At 48.2% G+C, this 15,747-nt stretch overlaps 1 protein-coding gene across 2 annotated transcripts in view; it reads right to left on the reverse strand.

Moving 5' to 3' along the window:
* Positions 1-2,557: 2,557 nt before the first annotated feature.
* The window catches only part of TNR (tenascin R), a 29,451-nt gene continuing 16,261 nt past the window's right edge, over positions 2,558-15,747 (reverse strand). The window contains exons 8-21 of one of the 2 annotated variants that reach the window (XM_010019923.1): positions 15,566-15,655; positions 15,197-15,460; positions 14,286-14,552; positions 14,057-14,176; positions 13,381-13,524; positions 12,607-12,726; positions 11,976-12,113; positions 11,258-11,388; positions 10,145-10,277; positions 6,933-7,084; positions 5,881-5,977; positions 4,948-5,109; positions 3,169-3,332; positions 2,558-2,715 (exon numbers count right to left, since the gene is read on the reverse strand). In XM_010019923.1, coding sequence (XP_010018225.1) covers positions 2,596-2,715; positions 3,169-3,332; positions 4,948-5,109; positions 5,881-5,977; positions 6,933-7,084; positions 10,145-10,277; positions 11,258-11,388; positions 11,976-12,113; positions 12,607-12,726; positions 13,381-13,524; positions 14,057-14,176; positions 14,286-14,552; positions 15,197-15,460; positions 15,566-15,655 — 2,102 coding nt within the window. In that variant the 3' untranslated portion in view covers positions 2,558-2,595. Of the gene's footprint in view, positions 2,716-3,168; positions 3,333-4,947; positions 5,110-5,880; positions 5,978-6,932; positions 7,085-10,144; positions 10,278-11,257; positions 11,389-11,975; positions 12,120-12,606; positions 12,727-13,380; positions 13,525-14,056; positions 14,177-14,285; positions 14,553-15,196; positions 15,461-15,565; positions 15,656-15,747 lie in introns of both variants that reach the window. The other variant, XM_010019922.1, reaches the window with a different exon arrangement.

Consider the following 15,747-nt stretch of genomic DNA (forward strand, 5'->3'; position numbering starts at 1 on the left):
TTGGTATATAATGGCACCAGAAGGTCGGATATTGTCTCCAAGAGCATCCTTCAGACTTAGTGAGGGAGTTGTGTCAACTGGGCCCTTTCATCCTGGTTACAGGACTTATAAAAGGGATGACAGACATGAGCAGGGAGGGAGAGATGCACATCAGTAAATCTGTTTAGAGAATAATCAGCCTTTTTGAGGATCTTCTTTTGAACCTTCTGGAAAAGCTTGGCATGTTTTGATTTTCTGTTTGGCTCATACTTTTTAAAAGAGAGATTTCTTGTCTTCAACTTGATTAAAAATGATGAACTGTGTTTCCACTGATGTCTCTTCCTTTCACTTGGATAGATAAGCAAACAGCACTATCCGCAACCGGTGATGAATGCCATCCACTGCCAATCTCTGCTTCTAGTTATAACCACTACACTGTGGTACTTCTGTTAAGGTGCTTCTTGCCTGTAAACTCTTAGCGACGTTAGGAAAAATATTACTCTGCTGGTCTACTAGGATGCTTCTTAGTTTTTACTGATTCTGTTGCTTCTTGTTGGCTTTTGGATATAAAACAGGACAGGCTGCTCAGGAGGCCTAAGATGCTGCCATGTGTGACACTGGCCAGGTCCTGCAAGAGATCCCATCATCTGTAGCCTGACTTGTTCCTCAAGTGGTTGACTTGTTGACTGACTTGATGCTGATGGAAAGTGAGAAGAGATGTCTCATTTACATATGAGATGTTGCTGAGCTATGACATTCTTCCTCCTGGTCAGACTGCAGCTTGTAAGATGACCACTTGAAAGGCTGCACCCTGTATTTAATCCTGACTTTGGAGTTAGCTATGATTTCATGTGCCAGTACATGGCATAGTCCAGGATGCTGCGTTTCCCCCTTAATGCTCTTTTTCAGCTCTGCAGCCGTGGTGAGTAACGTCAGAAAATCCAGGAGCATGGCCATGAAAGAGACACTGGCCTGAATTATAAGCTACTGCAAAGATGCCTTTATGTTGCCATCTGGAAGATGTTTCTTGAGACAAAGCAGCTTCAGTGTGATAAAATCAAAAAGCAGTGTTTAGCATTCGTGTTGCTCCCTTGGCTGTGAACCCAGTGATGAGCTGCATTGTCCTTGGATGTGGGGATGGGTTCCCGCTCTGAGACCAGGCCAGTGACAATGCCCAGCATTGATCAGAGTCCTTGGCAGAGGGATGACTCCAGCGCAGTTGTCATTTGGGCTATGTGGAGGTGGTGTCAATGACAACAGAGTGCAGCCAGAGCTATGCAAAGGGTCCAACTTCTTAGGACAGGAGAAGTTAGGGATGGAAAGAGCGAACTCTTGAAGTGCTCCACAATCTGAATAGACCAAGCATTCCTTCCAGAAGGGGAAACAGTTGATTTCCCATTAAAGAGGTGGTGATACCAAGGCACTGAGATTTGTGTCTTTCTTGTGATGGTGGCAAAGAGGGATGGTTTGGGGAGAGGGAAGAGAATGGGCACTTCTTAGCTTGCGCTTGTCTTCCCTTGGCTGCATCATCATCTTTCCCTGTGTGCATGGAGGTCCCTGAAGAAGAGCACCTGGACTATGCCAGCTGCTGGCTTCAGGCTGGGATGCAGTTGTGTGATAGCTCTTTTGGTTGCTGTTTCTTCTCTGAGACCACTGACTGGTCTGTGATCACTGACTTCAGTGATAGACAGCATGGTGAAATGTAGAAATAGCAGAGGAAATGGATGCTAGACTTCAAGACTGCAAGTGCTCTAATTTGACTCTTTTCTTCTTCATAAAGCCCAGTGTAACCCAGGCAGATGTCATGCATCTGAAGTGGGATGAGTTCAGCTCAGAGGAGTGGATGATGCAGGTTGGTGCCAGTGGAGCAGCTCTTGTTTCCCTATGCTCCATGTACATGAGGATGACTTTGGCTGTGGTGGGGCCAACATGTGAGATGTGGGCTTTCTAAAGTTTGCCTGCATATGCAGATATTCACCAAACCCTCCTAGTGTGATGTGTGAAAACTGGGGACAGAATGAGCCTTGCCTTGGCTCATCCTCGCTTTGTTTCCATGTCTACAGTGCCTGCAAGTAGGGGAGGGATGACCAGGCCAGAAGGAGAGACAGGCCTCTGCCTAGTGGAAGAGTTGGTGTCTACAGGATGGTATGAGGCTTGCGATCTCCCTGCCAGGAGGGGACAAGGAGGCAGGAAGAGGATGGGTGTCCCTGGCCATGACTGGGGTGCAAAAGGCTGCAGCAAAGTCCCTGTGGGGAAGGTTTTCTGCCACAAGCCGCATGACAAACATTTCTAACAGGGTTTGCTGGGGATTTCTGTGTCTTTTAAAAAAATATCAAAAAATCTGTCTGTCTCTTTCTCTGTCTATCTTCTTATGTTAAGGGTCAGAGTACTGGGGTAGGGAGACTGGAAATTTGGTATTTCTCTGGGAAAGATGCAAAGCAATGAGGTCTTTCCTTTCCCACAGCTTTTGCTTGTGCCATGGTTCCCTCCACCACTCACGAGGGGCAGGTTGCTATCTCAGACGAGTAGTAAATTTCCCCCCCTTTTCATATTATAAAATACAAACAAATGACAGAAAAGGTCAGGTGGTGGGAGGCAGGAGGGGGTTCAGCTGTCTCAGAGCTGAAGGGATCGTCGCTTCCTCCCAGAGATGTTACGGTGGTTGTAAGGTCGCATCTTCATTTCCACAAAGGGGATAGAGAACTCGTGGCCTTTCCAATGGTACCAGTTAATCCCCTGGCAGGAGGGAGAGAAAGGCACAGGGTAAAGAAAGATCCCAACAAGAAACTAGAGTGGGATAGGAAGGAAACGAACTTGATGGCCATAGAAAAGCCAGAAGGAAGAACTTGCTACAGCAGGAGCAAGAAACGTTGCTGCTGCTATGGCTAGATTGTTTTTTCCCAGTGTTCAAAGGCTCCTGGTCAAATTTAATGCTTTTTTTTTTTTTTTAATATCATGTAACAAGGTGCCACAGTAAATGACCATGGCAACCAGTGTGAAGCATGAAGCATCAGCCTAAATGTCTTGAAGGTAGTTCCCTTTGTTCCAGATGGTGTGGGGCCACCCCACCAGTGCCCCTAACGCTGGAGCGCTGACCATGCAGCCCTAGCTCTAGCCTAGGCTTGCTGTTGTGCTTGGTCTCACCCCTAGAAGAAATGCTGAAGACTTTCAGCCCAGCTCTGCCCTTACCTGACTGTGCCGGGACTCTCCGTACTTGCCATTGAGGTTGGTGCGGTGGCAATTCTTGTACCACCAGGCCCCTTTGTAGGACATGGCACAGTTGGTCACAGCAACGTCATTGTCCCTGTCCTTGGTGGAGAAGGGGCGACCCTGGTGATAGGTGAGGGAGTCCCCTGTGGAAAGATGTGACGTTGGATGTGATGGAGCCCAAGTCATCCGGTCTTTTCACAATGACATCAGGATGTTCTGGTATATGTGGCAGCCTGCCAATCAACAGCTCAAGCAGCTGATGGTCTGGAATAATATTAACTGGAATTGCTCAGAGTTGTTCATCTGAGGTCCTCTGCTGTTGGTTTAGGATCAGTACAGACCATAACAAATCTTAGATCATGCTTGGGCTTGGCAGATAATGCTATATGGGTTTCAATCTGAATTTCAGTGCTTCAGACCTGAATTAAAACCTAGATTTGGGCATCCCTGATTTCCTGAAACCTGTATCTACCTCGGGATGCTTTCAATCTCCTTGCCTCCTGTTAGCCCAAGGGAAATTTTTCTCCTAAAAGAGATCGAGAATTTGCCTCTTGAACCAAGACGCTTGGCATTCTTTTCTCCTTTTGGATAAGGAGAAGAGGATTTTGGAAGGTGTGTGATATTTTACACCAAACCCACCAGCCTCCTCTCACCTCCTTACTAGGGAACAAGACAGCTGCTTTTGGGTGAAAGAAGACTTGAAGTGAAATATGGTTATTGTTACAATTGAGTGATGTACTTACGGAAGACATTTTTAATATATCCTTGATGGTCCCTAAGAAAATATGAAATGGACCCATGCTAGCTGTGTGCAGTCCAGCCACCGAGCGGTTTGCTAGGAAACCTCTCATCAATGAACCATTTGGCGAGTCTTGGCTCTCTCTGTTCAATGTGGAGTAGAAGCTCCTTGGTTGGACAGTTTGTAGAAGAGCTTGCGGAGGGAAGGGGAGGAAGTGATGTCTGAAGCACTGTTACTGGCATTTTTGGAAATAGGTTGGGTCCCTTTTGCCCTGAGACTTAAGGTCAGAGCAAGTGCTGTGTTGCACGCAACCAAGATCTCTGTCACTTCTCTTCCAGTAGCAACTACCAGATATTGTATAGCAAAATTACTGCATTTTATATGGTATGGGGTTCCTTGCTAAGTACATGAAGTACATGGCGAAGTTTTGCCTGGATCATGGAGGCTTGCACTGGGCATGTGTATCCCAGCTAAAGGAGCTGCAGCTGTACCCCTCTCCCCTATCTGGGGAAGAAATGGCCATATCCTCTCTCCATCAATCACCCCTCACCCACTGTTTTCCAGTGGGCAAAACCTAGCACTGCTGCATCAACCAAGCAAGCAGGTGTGACAGTGTCCTTGCAAAACTAGACAGTATTTGGCCCCTGCACAAGGAAATGATGCAGAGGATTTCAGAGTTTTTCCGTTTCTGTGGGAGGGTGATAAACACACCCTCCAGCACAGCATCAATAGCGAGCTGCAGTTATTGCCAAGCAAGATGACACTTCTGACGATTGACCTGTTTAGATGAACAGCAATGCCTCTGATATTAAGTATCTAATCCCCAGTGGAAAATTCCCTGTGTCCTTAGTGTGATTTATCAGCCTGGTTTGCATGAGGGACTGCAGGAAGGCGGAAAGGGCTACTAGTCTGTGTCTTGTTGCTCCAGACAAATAAGCTTTGTTGTTGGGATTTCCTTTACAGTTTCAGACCCACTGGTCCCAGGATTCCCCTACTATGTGCTAGCAGTGAGGTTGTACCTGAAGTGCCATTGTAGTCCCCAATTCGCAGTTTGTACAGGCTCCGGGAGTCCCCAACGGAGAACTTGTCATAGTAGGCATATGCTGCTTCCTGGCCGTCCCTCATGTCTATGCGCAACTCATAGCGCCCTTGGGACGTGATCTTGTGGATGTTGTCCAAACCTGATGAGACAAACAGTGAGACACCCAGTGAGACCTGGTTCCTGGACCCATTCTATGAGCAAACAGAAAAACCTCTAGGCAAGTAGAACAGCTCTTGGAAATGAGAACATGGAAAGGAGCCAAAGATCCTTTTGGATCTTTGCCTTTCCTGGAAATGGTGGGGTCTGAGCTCTCTGTCCCCACTCAGGCTCCACCTCCTCATGGCTATGAGAGTGGGTTCAAGGTCCAGGTTCATGCTGCTGAAGCTGGAGGTGTTCAGCTGTGGAGCCCTGATGCTTCTCATATTGCTGTTAAGCTCCCATATAAGCCAGAGTGTGTTTATGCTGCAGAGCTGGCATTGGCTCGTCTTTGGGTTTTGGGAGAGCACACTCCATTTCAGAGCTGTGCTGGGTCTCCCAGTCATGCCTTTCCTACTTTCTTTGGGCAACTGGCTTGCTGGCTAAGGCCAGGTGAGGTGTCATATGCCACAATGCTGCCTGTAGTCATCCAAAGGAGGATGATGGGTTTTGGTCCATGAAAACTCATAGCATAACCCCTTCTCTCCTAGGAGGAGCAAATTAGGGAGGTGCTGACCTTAACAATGTGCTTTTATGTGGTGTGCCCATGAGTGATTTTCTAATGTGAAGGGGAGGGAATGAAGAGAAGGAAAACTCTCCAAGGAAGACCAGGAGTGGGGTGAAAGGCAAGGAGCCAACAGCTGACATGGATGAGCATGTGCACAGGGAGCTTGGGTTTGACATGTTGATGAAAGACAACCAGTGAAGGTCATACCCAGCCAAAATTCGTCTTCCAGGTTTCCAAAACCAATCCGATAATCTGCCCATTTCCGGAAAAAATCGGTCAGCCCATTCTGCCGCCTCTGGAAGACCTGCAGTGGAAGAAGATCAGGGGAAAAATCAGTGTGAAGGAGCTGAGGGACGCCTTCACCAGGCTTTGGACACACAAAATAAAGATAATACTTTGTCCTTCTATTGCATCTTTCGGGGGAGAAAATTGCAATGCCCATCCAGTTAGTGTTATTTGCAGCTATGCAATTAATTCACGTGCAGATGAAGAAACTGAAGAGATGTTAGATGATGTTCAAGGCAAATCAATGTTATAATAGGAAGGAATCAGCCTTCAAGCTTTCTGCTCTACCCAAAGCATGGTGCCTCTGGTTTTCTGATTCTGCTTTCAGCTGGCTCTTTCTGTGATATCCAAGGGGATGCACTGAAGTGGAGTGATATGGAGGGAAATTTCCTGGCTAAAATAACATTCATGCTAGAAATCAGCATTTGAGGAAGCTCTTTTTTTGTTGTTGTTGTTTTGTTTTGGCTATACATGTAGTGGGGTTTTGTGTAGTGCATGTAAGTAAGCATTTGAGACAAATAAAATCAAAGCACCAGAGCACTATTTACTTAAGCTGACAGTCCATCTATGTCAAGACAAGCAGTGTTTGTGCAATTCAAAAGCCAAACAGGCATTTGCTTCTAAAATGCTCCTATGCAGACTCAATCGGGGTGATACCTGACACCCTTCTACTGCAGGCAGTGTGAATCATTCCCCATGAAAGCTACTGGCCATTAATTTCATTTCTAGAACAATAAATCAGCTTCACTCTCCGATTGTGCTCTCCAGAAGCACTGCAAACATGTCAAATAAATCAAAGGGCATTTCTGCAAGAGTAACTATTATTACTGGAGCGTGGGCCATTCCTTATGTCGTGGGAAATGAAGCATGCGATATTAAGCCCGCTGTCATTCCTGTGCAGTGTGGTGCTTGGCTTTGCTGGTAGGATGAGGCTCAGTTACTTTGTGATGGGTGCAACGTGTAGGACTACTCACAATCCATCCACCTCCATCAGTGGTCATGTCGCAGTACACCTGCACCCGCTGGCTGAGCTCCCCGTTGATGGAGATGGTGTAGACACCACTCAGTGTATCTCCGTTCATCAGGTGCTGGGCACAGTCCTGAGGGTTAGCAAAGACACGGCCACCTGCAAGATTGAAAAAAAAAAAAGCAAAATTTAAGCAGAGCAATACCCTTTTGACATGTCTTGGGCTCTACTGGTTATGATCCATGAAAGGTCTAACTTGGCTTCTGCACCCCAAGTTGTTCTGCAAGGTGGTGGGACTTTACATCTGCCAACAACATCAGGCAATTTAATAGAAAAAAGAAATGTGTGCATATATTATTTTTTTTTCCCATACATCCTATATTGGAAAGGTGCATGGTAACATCACTATGAATGATGAAGGATGTCAATTCTTGGACCATCTTTCTGCACCGTGTCTGAAAACCTGGAATTGAAGCTGTCACCTGTGTATTTAGGCAGCTGTGAAAATACTGAAACCTGTTTTCCTCTCAGAATTGCCAACTCCAAACAAGATTTATGACTTTACTGATTCCAGGGGGATTCTTCTGATCCGTGCCCTTGGAAATCATGGCAGACTTGTGCTGGGCTAATTGTTACTTGCAAACTGAGCAGGAATTAGGCTGTGCAAGATGCTGGAGATGGGCAGCTTGGCATTTGTGGCTATGCTCAAGGTGTCCTCTAGTGAAGAAACGTCTCATTTGGGGGTCAGAGTTTAAGAGAGTCTTAGCTGCAAGACCTCAGCAGTATTGGGATGTCAACTCTGTGTTCAATTTTTTCTCATTTAATGCATAATTTTCTTTGCTGTTGACGCATATGGATGATGGAGTAAATGAGTGCAGAGCTGGCAACACAGATGTGGCTTTCAAGGCTGTCTTGGTTACACATTGAGGTGTGAAGGATGCACTGTGTGCATCTATCACACTGCATGATACCATGTAGGACTAGAATACAAGACCCTTGTCTGTTATTTTCCACTTGGGTGTATTCCCCCTACCCTTACCACCTGAAGATTTAAAGGTCATCACTTTGTCCAAATGTGGAAGGTCCCTTATTTTTTACCATCTCTGCAGTCTGTATCACAAGGTCTGGCGAGACAGTGTTTGCATTTTATAGTATCCAGCAATGAAAACTGCTTCAAAGACAACCACTTCAGGCTCCCTTGAGCTCTTGTGGAGATTACTTGTTTCTTAATTTATATTCATATCTTTAAGAGCCAAGGAGACCTTGAAAGAAATTTCAAACCACTATAAATTATAAATACTGTATCTGTTTCTTCCTTTTGTCCCATTTGTATACAATCTCCTGAGAACCTTATGCAAACATGAAACAAAGAGGGCGAGCTATTAATATGTCAGAGGGAATGGAAGGACCCCGGGATGTGTACTGTGAGCAGAAGGAAGCAAAACAATTTAAATTAAGCTTGGTTTTTTGTGGTGTTTTTTTTTCTTTTTTTTTTGGTGGGGGGAGGGGAGAGAGGAGGGTGTGTGTTGGTTTTGTTTTGGTTCCTTTGTTTGTCTTCTCAAAGACAATCCCATATTCCCTGCAAAGTGCCCTGATGCCCTGCCAGAGAAAATTGAATCCCAGACCCTGATTCTTCACTGAGGGATGCTGTCCATTGATTTTGTTGCCTTCCTGGGTGCTTCTGCCTCATGGATATATGGGGTAAGTGGGGAGAAACTGGTCTTGCTGATGCCTATCTTAATCTTAAAAACAAATTAAACCTGTATTTGTATGCTGCATCAGCTGTGAATGGTGTCTCTAACACTGTTGAGGTCATACATTTGTGTTCAACGAAACGGTGCTCTCCTTGCCCGATGTGAGTTGTTTTCTGCTGCTTTATCCCATCTGAGAAGCCAGCGCCATGCAGTTTCATCCTTGACTCCTGAACAGCCTCAAAGATTACATACATTTTCCCATCACCTGTCTGAATTTCACTGCCATTATATGCCCATGTAAGACAAGAATAACAGGAAAGCTTGAGCTACAGATGCATTAGAGAAGAGCTTTTTTTTGTTGTTGTTGTTGTTGATGTATATAGTGTCTCTTGTCTCTTAAAAGCAGGTTACCTTTGGATGTAACTGGGATGGGGAAGTATATCCACAGCAGATTCAAAGAAAACTCTCTTAATCGAACTGGCAGCGCACATGGGAGGAATTTCTGGGACATTATCTTTAGGATTCTTAGTGCTTTTGAAGCCCATGAGAAACGTAATTGGATTCAGCCCTGAACCATGCATTCTGTCTGTTAAATGCCCTGGCCTAGCAAGCCTTTTCAAAGAGTGTGAGGGACGATATGCTTAGCATGGTTTCTAATGTGAACATTTGCAAAGGGTAGGGGCAAAGGTGACATTTTCATGCAAGCTTCATTCTTGCAAGTGTAAGCACTATGTCTGTGAGGGTTGTGGTGGCTGTGGTGTGGTGGATGCCCACCCTTTGATTTGGAAAGGAAACCATTCCCATTACCTTAGTGGATCATGAAATCATGACCTCTCTAGAATTAGAGGTGGGAGGAATAATGCAGTCAAATAACATCAGTGGGACCACAGTCCTGCAGACGTGTTGGCTCTGCTATGACTCCACTGATGGTGGTGGAGATACACCTGCTTGATATTTCCAGGGATATTTCATCCCTGGAAATATTCAGGGTCAGATTGGGCCAAGCTCTGAGAAATCTGATCTAGTTGAAGAAGTCCCTGCTTATTGCAAGGGGGTTGGGCTAAATGACCTTTGAAGGTCCTTTCCAAACCAAATTATTCTATGATTCTATGATATCTGTGAGAGATCAGACCACGTCTACAGCTCAGAGAGACCAGCTGGGTCTCTCCTCAGTCACTTCAAAAGCACTGTTCATACATGTTGTTAACTTTTGTGGTATGTTCTTCCTTCCTTTGCTTACATATGTGAGGAGGGGCAGGGGCAAGGCAAATGGTCTGGTAGATGGTGCCTGGTCTGAAGCTCAAAGCTTCTTGCTAGAGACTGGGTCTTGTGTTTCTATTACAGATCCTTCAGCCATAAACTTTTTGTAGCAAAGCAGCACTGTGCATCATGGTATGAATGTACCTGTCTGTGTATCATGGTGAAATGCTGCCTGAGGAGAAGCTCATAAAAACAGTCCATGTCTACCAGCATGATATGAGGGCCAAACCCCACCTGGCTGAGAGGGTGCGGTGTGAGTCCTCACCTGTGGTGAAGGTGGTGGAGATGAAGCCACTCCGCATGGCATTTTGGGCAGCTTGCAGGCGCACAGTGTACTCTGTGGTCTCAGAAAGCCCCTCCAGGCGGATCCATGTATCTTCAGCATCCACAATCAGCTCCTGTACATGGGTTCCAGAAGGAGGTAGACACCAAGAGCAACAGATGAGAAAAGCGATGGGGAGCCTAAAGAGCAAGTGAGGAGGGAAGGGAAGCCACAAACTACTGCAGCTCTTAGTGCCTGGCCAAGGAGTGTTGCATGACTGCTTACACCCCTGAACTAAATCATTGTGAGGTCAAGGAATATATTCAACCTTTTGGGATGGCTTTAGTAGGAGAAAGCTAGCTAGTTTGATCATAGGAGACTTGAATATTTGCAGTCTGTGTGCTCTGTTTACCAACTCTGTTGGGATCTGCGTGCCCTCAATACAGGGCATGACTGATTGCCCAAGCATTGCAAGGAGTAGAGCTGGCCAAACCTGGTTATCAACTGGTTTCGACTTCATCAGTTCCTGTCACATTAATTTTTCTGGTTGTCAGCCAGTGTCACACAGATTATCAAACCCCTTCTGCAAAGCTATTATCCTCTGGCCACTGCAAGCCAGTCACACCAGCAAAGGAAATGAGACTGTGGTGACGTATTTCTGATAGCATTTGTAGCAGCTCTTCCAGACAGGCAGATACGGACACACTCATTAAATAATCAGATATATTGTATTGCAGGATTAATTAGCTGTCTGTACCTATCTTCCTTTCTGCAAGAAGGGCAAATGGCATTTTTAGCATCTCTGTCTGTGGGATGATTTTCTCCTGCCTCCGCTTGCTCGAGTTTCACAAGTTGTGAATTTCCCCTGTTTCTCCAAACTTTGCAGGTATTCCCTCTTTGCCCAGACCTGGGCATATTTTGCCCTAGGCAAACTTTTCCTTCTTTTCCCAATTGTTTATCTAAAATATTGCTTATGCAGAAAGTAGCGTCTGCCCTTCTGGTCTCTCCCTGACCTAATGATCATTGTTCTTTTGTTTTGTTGGGTTTCTCCTGCTCATTTCTTTACAATTATGTTATTCCCTGACTTAATAACCCTCTTTTTTTGTGAGGACTCACCTTCCAGCTGCCATCCATGGATCTGTAGGTCATGATGTAGTTCTCCATGTCTCCCATGGGAGGCACCCAGGAAAGCAGGGCACTCCGTCGAGTGACTTCACTGGCAGTCAGATTTGTTGGAGGATCCAAAACTGCAAGGACGGATAGAGACCCAGGGAAGTGCAAGTTCTCACATACAACCACCCCAGCCCTGCATCCCAACTCAGTGCACCTGAAATTCAACCTTGCAACCCTGAGCTATAGCCCAGAGTCCATTCTCACTCTCAGTTTCCAGTCCTCATCAATACCCCCAGCCTGGAACAGAGCTCTGCAAACCCTCTATAAGTCTTCCTCTACCTGCATGCTCTCTGATGGGTAATGGTTCTGAAATTCATGTTCTATGATGCCTGTCAAGCTTCTTGTAAACAAAATGGGTTGTAGTGCTCTTCTGGACTATGGTGTTGGGCAAGAAGAAGACCTGGTCAAGGGTCTTCTTGGGATACCACATCCAGGGGAAATCAAAGAAAGGGATGGATGGATATTGAGAGAGTGAAAATGATGGTTGATGCTTCTTGTTGTGCTCAAAACTGGTATTTGGGTGTCCTTTTGGATCACGGCTATTTCTACACCCACATGTATGTGACAAGGGCCTTGGCTCAGCCTTGGTGGCTGCTCTTGGTGGGGTGGATGTACGGCTGAGAGCACGTAACAGACAGTGGGGGGAGATGGTTGTACGTACGAGTTGTGAAGCTGGTGCTGATGGTCAGACTGGTGAGAGGCCCATGGGTGGCATACATAGAGACTGTATAGGTGGTACTGGGTAGGAGGTTGGTCAGCTGGTACTCCTGGTTAACTCCATCCACGAGAATTGTTTCTCCTGCAACTGTAAGCAGAAAGAGATAAGTTAGGGTAGATGTTCAAGGTGGTTCTCCAAAGTGTGTCTATGAGTTCATGAACAAAAGCACTTGCATTGCTGAAACACCATTACTGTGCAGCACCTGAGCTGTAGTGGTGGTGTTCAGCCTGAAAGATGGTCTTATTTTTCCCAGTCCTTATATCTGCCTGTTACTTTATTTCCCTTCATGTGTGGGTTTCACCAAGTTCACCACACACCAAGTTTCTGTGGGATGGGTACTTGCTCGTCCCTGGGCTGCTGCTGGTGGGCCAGTTAGCAAAGCGGGAGGGTCCCAGTCCCCTACTGTGTGGACTACCATGCTCAGATGCTCCAAGGGGGCAGTGGAAAGCACCTGCCATGGGACCTGCAAGGGAGGAGCTGGTGTCTGGGGATGGGGTACAGCCCTGCTGCACACCAGCTGCTGCCCTCCCGAAGAGAAGAGGTAGAGGTCAGCTGAAATGGAGCCCCAGCGTACCTGCGTGGCGGGTGAGGACGAGGACATAGCTCTCCACATCCGACAGTGGTGGGTTCCACTGGAGCAGTGCCTCAGTGGGGGTGATGTTGGTGGCTGTGACCTCCAAGGGGACATCCATGGCTGCATGGGGGACAGATTCGGAGAGTCAGAGATGTTAAGAGCCTGGGCTATGAACTGGAAGGGCTTCTTGTGGCCCATCACTTATGGTCCTGCCTTGCTGCCCAGGCACATCTGCCTGTAGATGAGTTATTGCTGCCCTAGCTAGAGAGCAGAGATGTCATAGCTTGTGCTATTCTGCTACTTGGAGGCTCTTCCACTGTTTTACTGAAGCACAGCCTGGGATGTTAGGGTTTGGGGTTTTTTTATTAGATTTTGAGGAGTCTGGGAATAGCAGAGAGTTTTATTCTTGCGGCAGATGCTGTTTGTGTCAGGGCTTCCCCACAGATTATTTCTGGAAGTCTGTACTCCCTTTAGGAAAGGTTGTCATGGTTGCTTAACATCATATCTCTGGCTTCTCCATGCCTGGTACATAGATTTATCATGCCCCTCCATGACTACCCATGCATATTTGGGAAAAGTTTTGCTTAACCATACTTCAGAAGTCCACACAGAGCCTTTGTGAGCCTTGCTTATCATCTCAAGCTCGCATCAGGCTGGTGTGAGGTCCAGCTTACTCTTAGCTGCCTGTTTGCTGGTGCAAATGGGCTGCCAGGCCTGCCTGGGGCTGACCTGGCACTGTTTAATTGCTGTTTCTCATCACGAGCTCCTTCCCACCTGTGTGCACAGTGATGGAGGCCACCTCACTCTCCTCCCGGCCCCGCACACTCTTCACCCCGATCTCGTACTTGGTGGCAGGCTGCAGCTGGTGGAGCGTGTACTCTGTGGCATCGCTGGCGATGGCAGTGCTGTCTGTCCTCCCTGTGGGGACGGAGCCAAGAGCTTTGACATCATGGCTGGCCCTGTCCCTGGGGTACAAGAGGTGCTTGGGAGGGGAGGGCAATGCCTCAAGCACTCTGCAGGGTAGTTGGGTCTTGTGCCTGCAGGTGCGTGCCTGCGTGCCCATCAGTCTGCTGGCTCAGCCTTTTCAACATCATAGGCAAAACTGGGACCAAGGGAGATGAGCTGGGGAAGCAGGTGAGGGAGATGGGATTTCACGATTGGGCCCTGAGTGAATTATTCCGAAGGAGGGCACTTTGCAAGGGGTGACTTCCTCTGCCCCTCAGTGCTGAGGTGGCCCTTGGCTGTAGTGGTCCCTTTCCAGTGGATTACCAAGACACTTCCCTCTGTCCCTGCAGTCTCTTGGTAATCCCAGCTATTGGTGGCTTTGCCCAGGGCAGTGGGATGCTGCCTCAGGTGATGGATGACCTGGCAGCTTGCTTGTGTGAGCAGATGAAAGGAGGGTTGGCACCTACAAGCTCATGGCATGAGCAAAAGTGTTCTGACCCGTTACCTTCAGCGGCACGGTAGGATATTCTATAGTGGTCAAAGGCAGCAATGGGAGGGCTCCAGTAGACCTTCATGGACTCCTGGGTGACATTGCCCACCCTGAGGTCCTTTGGTGCATCGATGCCTGGTAAGATGGAGCAGAAAAAAAAGCTGTGGGAGGCAGGTCTGCTCCCTATCCCCCTGCCTGCCCTCCCAGCAGGGTCCCCTGCCCATCACGTGAGGTCCCAGGGTACCTGTTGTGATGGAGCCAACAACAGGCTCGGAGCTGATGGTTCCGTGCATGGCCACCAGTGACACCAGGTACTCGGTGGCTGGCTGCAAGTCCATCAGGTTGGTGTGCCTGCGGGTGCCATCAAGTGTGACCTGCTGTGCTTCCTCCTTGTCCCGGGGGCTGTAGGTGAGGATGAGGCGGTCTGCTGGTGGGGATGGGTCACTCCATGTGACATTCACACTGGAGGATGTCAGCTGGGAGAAGTAGAGTTGTGTGATGGGCCGGACCCCTGCAAGATGGAGAGGGAAGATGCAACTTCAAGCAGGCACACCCCTGGCCTCCATCTTGTTCCCAGCGCTAGTATGGGAAATACCCAACAGAGGTGGCACAGCTGGAGCTCTAGGCCCTCCATTGATCCAAAACGGTGCTGGGATCAAGAGGCAGAACCATGAGGGGAAAAATGGTGCTTTTCTCAGCTCTGCCTGCAAACGTCTTCCATCCCAGACCTGTATGGTGGGTGATGGGGCTGTCCCACTACAGATGGTATGTGTTGTCTAGGCTTTTGACTGCAGGCTTTTCACCCAGAGGTCCTTGTGAGGTCCCTCAAGGCTTCATTTCTCCTTCTTATGGACACACAGGCCACCCTGACTACAGAGGACAGCATGGGCTGTCCATTCCTCCATCCCTGCTTTGTCCTTATGGGAGCCTCCAGTCAAGCAAGTGTACTTGGTGTTGCTGGTGAAGGGGGCAGTGCCCTCACACTGGTAGGGCCGTCCTCTTTCTGAGGTCAATATACCTCCTCCTACATGGAAGCTTTTCCCCCAGCTCTCATCCCCATTGCCACCTCAAGACTTTTGGCAGTGGGCTGGTGGAATTGCCAGCATGGGGTGGTGGTCTGTGCCCTTGGCCCCATCCCAACTTGTTTTTCTCTACCTGTGAAGGCATCCACAGTGGCCTCCAGGCTCTGCTGTCGTCCCCTCTCGGCAATGATGGAGATGGTGTACTCTGTCCCAGGCTCCAGCTCCGAGAGGGTGAGCTGTGACTGATCCTGGGGCACTGTCACTTCAGAGGCCATCCCCGAGGCAGGGGTGAAGGTGATGCGGTAGTGGTCGATGGGACCTGTGGCTTTGGTCCAGGCCAGTGAGATGGATGTCTCAGTGGAGGCTGTCACCAGGAGGTCCCGGGGGCTGTCAAGCTCTGTGGGAGAGGGTTGGTGTGGACCTTCATCCCCATGCATGGACTGTGCCGTGGGGATATCTGAGCCCCAGCTGTGCTTGAGGCATGCGGTGGGGCCAAACTCACCCGTTCTTGCATTCATGGTTGCTGGCACGCTCTGCTGGCTGTCCATCACGGCTGAAATCCCAATGCCATACTCTGTCCCTGGCACCAGATCTAGGGGGGGGGTGCAAAGGAAAAGAAGGTGCGTGAGAGCAGCACCTCGGGGTGTAACCCCCCACCACCCCCCCCCCACCCCCACCGGCGGC

Source organism: Nestor notabilis, unplaced genomic scaffold, assembly GCF_000696875.1.
Source record: "Nestor notabilis isolate BGI_N333 unplaced genomic scaffold, ASM69687v1 scaffold7498, whole genome shotgun sequence".
Lineage (NCBI taxonomy): Eukaryota > Metazoa > Chordata > Aves > Psittaciformes > Psittacidae > Nestor > Nestor notabilis.